This window comes from Pinus tabuliformis, chromosome X (assembly GCF_031772625.1).
Source record: "Pinus tabuliformis cultivar Carrire ecotype Pingquan chromosome X, CPIR1, whole genome shotgun sequence".
Taxonomy (NCBI): domain Eukaryota; kingdom Viridiplantae; phylum Streptophyta; class Pinopsida; order Pinales; family Pinaceae; genus Pinus; species Pinus tabuliformis.
The window spans coordinates 1,196,033,684-1,196,041,777 of record NC_142308.1 but is presented as its reverse complement, the minus strand read 5'-3'; the positions used below and the strand labels follow the sequence as shown (position 1 = coordinate 1,196,041,777).

General features: G+C 34.4%; 1 protein-coding gene across 1 annotated transcript; it reads left to right on the top strand.

The window, feature by feature from the left end:
• The first annotated feature begins 5,061 nt into the window (after nucleotides 1-5,061).
• Nucleotides 5,062-7,611, top strand: LOC149144241 (formate dehydrogenase 1, mitochondrial-like). Its single transcript, XM_089450055.1, has 2 exons — nucleotides 5,062-5,710; nucleotides 7,302-7,611. Exons 1-2 carry the CDS (start codon nucleotides 5,543-5,545, stop codon nucleotides 7,491-7,493), a joined length of 360 nt encoding a protein of 119 aa, XP_089306181.1. The 5' UTR covers nucleotides 5,062-5,542; the 3' UTR covers nucleotides 7,494-7,611.
• The last annotated feature ends 483 nt before the right edge of the window (nucleotides 7,612-8,094 follow it).

Here is an 8,094-nt window from a genome sequence, read left to right as displayed (position 1 = left end):
AAGCATAGTTGGAGAGTTTTCTTGTGGGAAGGGTTTTTGTCACTCTTTGTGAAGGTTTTTGGTCCTAGTTAGAAGGTGAGTTGCAACGCTGTTCTAGAGGCCGAGTTTTAGCCCTGTTGAAGGCCGAACTTCAATGTTGTTGAGGCTGAGTTTCAGGTTTGTTCTGGTGGCCAAATTTCGATGTTTGAAGGTTGAGCTTAGGCCTAATTTGAACTTTGAAGGCCAAGTCTTGTAGTTTTGATGGGAAAATTCAGGGTTTGTTTGAGGGTTCAATATAGGGTTTATGTGTGGATGAAGTGCAAAAACCCAGGGAACTTACCCAATGGTGGCCATGCAGCCTTGTACTTATCTTCATGGCTTGTGGAACTAATTGGCAAGATACCTCTTCTTGATCCAACTGTCTGATGTGAATGCCATCCTTGAGAATAGGCAATGATATGGTAATGGAGGTGTAGTTTATATGGAAGTTTTCTTTCAAGATTCAAGGGACACATGACAAGAGTGCTCGTTCTTGTCCTATTTAGGTCAAGATAATACTATATAGAATGTTCAAGGTAAATTTTTACTGTGAGTAGGGGCAATATGGCAATATCCAGCTGCTTGAAATCTCGCTGACCCCAACAAATTGAGGTGACCAATATGCCAGCTGAAGAAATATACAACAACCCAAATGGTAACTTGCTGGTTGCATACGATCAGAGTCTCATTTCTGGCCCTAACTAAATCAAGGCAAAAGCTATGTAGCAAGCTTCCTTACTAGTCCCATGAGATTGAGGAACAAGATACATTCAAACAAACATTGTAGTAGTAAGGTTTCTTGAATATATCTCTGCCTACACATTCCTTTTGCAAGTGTGTAGTTGGTTATACCAGCTTATCATATAAGGGTCAAGGGAAAATTGCAGAATGTGCAACGTGCAGTATCTGGCTAGTTGCACCAATAAGAAAAACCATAACCAACAACATCATCTTCTTATCTATGAAAGTGAGATGGTTGGCAGGGGCAAGTTGAGAGTTGATGTAGCTTTAATCCTCAGCAAGAGAAAGAATAATTTTACTCCATTTGACATATCATGACCCCTCTTTGTTTTCCCAAGGCAATCTGGTTCATAATCCAATTAATTGCAAGCTTCACATGTTGGCTAAATAAAATGCTGTCATCTATGCATAGGTATATCCCTTGGCAATTGGCACTTGAGCTCTCATTTTACACAATTGATGCATGTATGTATGTATGATTGTATGCATGTGTGTATGGATTGTATGCATGTATGTATGCATAGTACATATCCATAGATACATGTATACAATCCATACATACATGTATACAATCCATACATACATGTATACAATCCATACATACATACATACATACAATGTATGCATGTATGGATGTATGCATGTATGGATGAATTTTGTTTAAAAAATGGCAGAGTTTGGGAAGAAGTTCTTTAAGTTAATGGATCAGCATTCAGATGCATTTCGAGTGGTTTGATTGAATGATTTCTGTCTCAGTTCCGCACATTTAAAAGTTTTGGAGAATGGGAATTGATAATTCTGGTATTTGATGGTGTTCTATTCAAATTACACAGAAGAAGATAGAAAGCTAGGGCTTTTAGAGGCTAAGCGTACACAATGGCACAATCTTTACAGGTTTTCGTGAGATTTTTAAGACAGGCAAATAGGATAGAAAATTAGGGATTTCACTAAGCCAAGAAAGCTAATGCTACATTCTTTACAAATTTACTTCAGAGTTTTGAGACTGAACATTTTTTATGCTTTTAGACCCACTGCTTTATGTAATTGGATTTATAAGATAATGGCTAAGGTTTTGTCTGTGAGATTAAAATCACTACTTTCTAACTTCATCTAACCAGAACAGTTTGTCAAATCTATGACACAATTGTTTCAGCACAAGAGGGCCTCTACACTATTCAAGTCAACAAAGTTCCAGCAATGGTGATCTGTCCAGAAAAGCACTTTTGAATGTGTTTGTCCACTTTCCATAAGGACAAGAGTCCCAATCCCTATGGGTGGACTGTGGAGTTCTACCTGGGATTTGTTGAAGTGTTGGGAGACAACTTACTTCAGGTAGTGGAAGAAATGAGAAGCTTTAGTAAGGCTCCCTGGCTCCTTCATCTGGACCTCTATTGCACTCATTCCAAAGGTGGATCAACCTGAGTCTTTTTATGCTTTTAGACCCACTTCTTTGTCTAATTGTATTTATAAGATAATGGCTAAGGTTTTGGCTGTCAGATTGAAAGCACTACTTTGTAAGTTCATATAACAGAACCGCTTGGTTCTCTAGAGGATCGTCAGATCCATGAAGCAATTGTTTCAGCACAAGAGGGCCTCCATATTATTCAAGTCAAAAATGTTACAATAATGGTGATCAAGTTGAACCTCTCCAAGGCTTATAAAGGGTGTCTTGGCTCTTTCTGATACTTCTTTTTATCCATATTAGTTTCAACTTACCACTGGTAAATTAGATTATGGGATGTGTAATTTAAGCTTCTTATGCATTTTTTATAAATGGTTCAGCCTCTAATTTCTTAAGACCCTCAAGAGGGTTAAAACTTAAAACAAGGTTGTACCTTGTCTCCTTATTTATTTCTTCTAGTTGTTGAAGGACTAAGTAGGTCCATCCTAGAAGCAAAAAAAAAAAAAAACAAGATACATTCAAGGGATTAGCAGCGACTCTTGTAAAGAAGATCATGGCATTGCATAGAACCAATTATTCCCCTGTCCTTGCAACATATCCCTGTGGTTATCCTATTAAAAACCCAGGCCCTAGCAGCAGAAGAAGTGTGTGCCTCATTTAGGCCTTCCTCTCCCATTGGTCGCCCTAGATCCTCACCCCACTTGATTAGGACAAGCAATTCTTCCTCTTTAGATTTACTTTAGATAGAAAAGATACAGAGATAATACAAACAAGAATAGTATGATTAGTCTTCTTATTAGTTTAGTATCACTTGGAATAAAGAATAACTCCTTTGTTTATATTATCTAATCAGTAACTCGCAAAGGCATCAGAATAATAATTAGGAGTTATTGGTTTCTTTTTGTAGTATATGTGGTTGTAGTAATCTATTACAAGTAGGGAAATCTTGGACAAAGAAAGTATGTTTTGGATTACATACAGTTTAGTCTTGACTCCTGAAAAAAGATAGCGGAATGTCTTTGTTAGTAGGAGATTAGGAACTAACAATACGACCGAGACTTAAATTCCTTTTACTGTTTTACTCTTGAGGGATTAAGCTCCTTAGACTTCATAGGCAACAAGAACTACAAATTACATACATCGGAATCATCATCCTTCTTTTTATTATTGGTATTAATGGAATGCTTAAGACATGAGCTTTGAAAAGATGAACAATGCTTTATTTATATATGGGTCTTTGAGAAGAGGACGAGTTAATTTAAAAGGATATTAAAGTAAGTTGAAGAAACTCTTTAGAATACTTTATAGTAAAGATCCATTTATAGTTTATATAGATACAAGCAACTGGAAAACCACCTCACTATGACACCCTTCACCTTCGTTTTTAGAGGACTTTTATACCACTTTTTCTCACCCTGGAACCAGCAGCCCACAACAAAGAGGAGATATCAGATTCCAGATCCTTATGATATATATAGCATTGTCACATTCACCCCCAAGAAGCTACAAACAATAAAGTGAGAGTTATCTTTTAGTTTGTAGTATTATTAGCAGATCAGATCAGGTTGGTCACTACACTCCTCTCTTCTTGTTTCTCCTCCAGAGCCTTGGTTTATATTTGGGTCTTGTTGTGAGAAACGTATGAAGGTGGAAGTATGAAGATCCTTGGATATGCAGAAGTTGGATCTAGGATATGTTGGATTAGGATTTAGAAAGTACATAGAGAATAGAATAAGAATTAAGATTGTATAAATTAACATATAGAAAGTCGTGTCCTTTGATAACAAGGAGAAGGAACAGAGTCGTGTCTTTTGATAGTGCATGGGTATTGATAAAATGTGATGGAATGCATTTTTGATGAGATGCTTGACCATAAGATACTCAGAACCTTATGACTGTTTGGCTTGAACAAACGCTGGACTTGGAATTTGCTCAGAAATGAATTCACTGTATTATATATTTACACTTGTAGTTTTGTTGTAATAGCTACAGGCCTATGAGCTTAAACCCTGAACATACATATGCATTGATGTGTGTAATTAAGGTGAACAACCTGTATACCTTTCAATACCAGGGCAGTGAACATAGCCCAAAACTTGTAATGACAACCTTGCTGAATTAGTTACAGGAAAGGTATGTGTCCTTCCAACTATACCTAAACATATATATGTGGCATGGGAGTGATGGGATATTGTTCTTTGGCTGCCTTAGTTTCTGTATGTTAAGTGATCTGGACTCTGGAGTATTAAGACTCCTCCAATCATTATTTAAATCATGGAGGTGATGTCAAGTAGATCTGAGTGAGATTCTCTAAATTGGATCTGCTCATCTAGCTGACTGTTCTATTAATTATTCTTGAACACCTGAGGATGTGCATTCTAATTGATAGAAATAATACCTTGTCAATTTTGAAAGATAGTCTCCCAGCCAGGCCTGCTTCTACTTTGGTTTTGGGTGAGGATATAGGTAACCTACCGGTGCCAAGAGGGCTGAAATCAGGAAAAGTGACAATACATCTTACCTGGATTATCATATTGATATTTACTGTGACTAGATTGATTCATTATCCTTTTGGTTGTACTTACCCATGGGTTTTATTTTGCTCTTATTACATTCCTGAAAGATTTGCGGAAGATCTCAAAGCGCTCTTCTTTGTTTAATCCGTCTGTAATGATTGTTTTCCAAAATATGCTTGCAAAAATATGCTTGAGCTATTTTGACATATTTAATGTTAATTTTAAGATATAGGAACGATATTAGGTTTTTCCCTCATGGTACAGAAATGGAAAGAAGATGAAGTGGACAACAATAATTAGAATTATTCTTAGAAATTAGTTAATGGTTGGTATTGAAATAAAAATAGTTATTGCTTTAAAAAATGTGATTTTATAATAAATTAATAACAATGAAATAATAACTCTCTTGTTTATATTCAGCCTGTAGGCTATTCAATTCCATATCATTCCATTATTATTTACAACTCATTTAATTGTCAATCTCATGCTATGATATTGGCTTTATCCCCAATCCAACATGTACTGCAGATTTACCTTGATCTTCACTTGTGTTATTGTATGTTTTTGCAATTTCTTGGAAAGCTTTAATGCATTTGGTCTTTTATCGACTCCTTTGTAATGGTGAGATTGTACTGTGTAATAACTGTTCTCCTGTAGCTTTCGTATTTTGGATATGGGGCATTATATCTCGAGAAACACAGATAGACTAACACTCTCTTTATTTTCCTGTAAATAAAACAGAGAGTTACTTTTAAACGCATTTTATTTATATTGGATATATTTTTTAATTCCATTGATTTGTTTGTATCATCATTGGTTGAAGATCAGCGAAAGTAATGTGGTGTCCGTGGCAGAAGATGAGCTAATGCGCATTCTCATATTGATGCGAAACTTTGTGCCTGGATATAAGCAAATTGTTGAGGGTGATTGGAAAGTGGCAGCAATTTCTTACAGGTCATATGATCTAGAAGGGAAAACTATTGGTTCTATTGGTGCAGGGCGTATTGGCAAAGAACTACTTAAGCGTTTGAAGGTATTCATTCTTAGGATCTAGTACTACTTCATGATGTTGCAAACTTCTTTTCAAAAATCAGTGCTCCATAATTCTTACGCATGCATGCTGTTTGTTTCAAAATTTCAATCTAATAATAATAAACATTACATGATGTTGAATTGAATTGCGTTCCTTTGTACATCCCTTCAATTGTAAGCTTCTTTACCACGACCGTCTTTCTATTGGACCCGAATTGGAAAAGGAAACTGGAGCAACATTGGAGACAAATCTTGACGAAATGCTACCTAAATGTGATGTACTTGTCATTAATATGCCTCTTTCTGACAAAACTAGGTGCGTCTTATCACAATTTCATAAATAATCTCTCCCATTATTCACTCAAACATCAATAGCACCTATATATTTTGTACAACTTGTGAACAAAAACCTAATTATTGTTTCTCTTGCCCTTTCCTTTTGGTTACAGTAGGGGAATGTTTAACAAGGAAGGTGTTCTCTACCAAGCCTAGCTTTTCTCTTAGAATCTTGACATCCCCTTTGCAAAGGGTTTCATTAGAATGACAACAACCCGCATTTAAAGCATTTCTCCACCCATCCTAATTAGAAATACAATTTTGGGTTCTCTACTAAGTTTCTCCACACCTATTTAATCTAACAATGGACATAGAGCATGTATATTTATACTTGTGTGTTGGAAATACCATTTTATACTTTAATGTTTATTATTTTTGTTTTATTATTATTACTTGAATTTCTTCTTAACAAGTGGTTGTGTTTCTTTTGGTTTTAGTGAAAGTATGGGCTCCAATGTTGGCTCTCTTATTATGGAGTATAATTCATCTTTGAGAATTTTTCAATTATTAAAGTAGGTTAGTCAATTGCTTAAAATATTAAATTTATTTCAAAAAGTTTTTGTTACTTTATAGGTTAGACACTGGCTTGAAATATTAAACTTATTTCAAAATGTTTTTGTTACTTTATAGATAAGGCGTAGATTTCTTGGCTCTATGATGAAAATAATGAAGGGAAAATACATGTTAATATGTTACTTGTGCTCTTTGACTGAAAAATACACGGTGAGAGAAAAATGTATATTATGCTAATTGAGGAATGTTTTTCACTTGTCGAACTTATAGTATTGAATTTAACACACTAACACTTTACAACAATGAACTAACAATATTCATGATGAAAATAGCAATATGGAAGATTTATCTGCATAATGAAAAGGGCAATATGGAAGATTCAGATCATGTTCCAAGGCATTTCTTAAAATGTGGATGTGACAAAAGGTTGTTGTGGAAGTTGTTGTTTGTATATGGAAAATTTCTTGATCATTGTGTATAATCCTAATGTTGATAGATATGTCTACTAAATGCTTGCAATTAATGGGGCATTGATTTGAGCATTCAATATATTTTTATTCTTTATCAAAGTATTCTTTTGTTGTATTTGTATTTTTCAATTTATGCCTTACGGCGTTTCCTTTGCAACATCTGGTGCAAATGCTAGTATATCTTACCTCATTTTATGGTTAACATTGTATAACAAAAACATGCGTTGTGTTATGTAATTAATACTAACATGTAATATTGATTTTTTTTGTCAGAATGCTATAGGTAATGATTGCCAAGATGATGATCCAAATTATGTTCAACATATATCAGGAGATGATGAGGATGAGGTTGATGGTGGTGAAGGAGGAGATGATGATGATAGTTGCGGTGTTGGTGATGATGTGGATCAGAGTAATGAGGATGGTCAAGATGATCATGAGGATGATCTTGGTGGTGGTAGCTAGGCATGCACATGCATTGTTTTTTATGAAGAAATTATTGTGTAGAATGACATTGTTATGTTTAGATGGGTGTTGTGAATTTACCCTATATCAATGAGACATTTTGATTTTGTAATCATACGATGAGTTTGTTTTATGTATGTTGTTAATTTATCGTAGAATAACGATATTCATGAAATATTTTGATTTGTTAATCATATTTGAATTTTACTTGTTTTGATTAAAAATAATACTGATTTTATTAGTATTATGTTGCTATTTTATACATGTTTTGAAAATTGTTAATGACACATTGTTATTTTTTTGGATGGATGTTGTCAATTTCTCTTAAATTTCTTTACAAATGATTTTGAATTGTGATATCTGCTTTAATGATATTTAGAAACTATCATATATTTCACTATGAATCTATAAAGGGGGTCATATATGTAAAGAAAAATATACTCTATATAAGAAGTCAAATGCGGATGTAACCATGGATGCAAAATTGAAAGTAAAATTGGATGTTAAACTAGGAATTAATACAAAATGCAAACAATTGACATACAAAGTGTTTTAAATTAGAAGTGAAAAATTGTGCAATAGTTGACAAAAAGAAGGGAAC

Coding starts and splice junctions, on each gene's coding strand:
- LOC149144241 (XM_089450055.1), top strand. CDS start 5,543: ATGCGCATTCTCATATTGATGCGAAACTTTGTGCCTGGATATAAGCAA. Junction 5,711..7,301: donor AACTACTTAAGCGTTTGAAG/GTATTCATTCTT, acceptor TTTTTTTGTCAG/AATGCTATAGGTAATGATTG.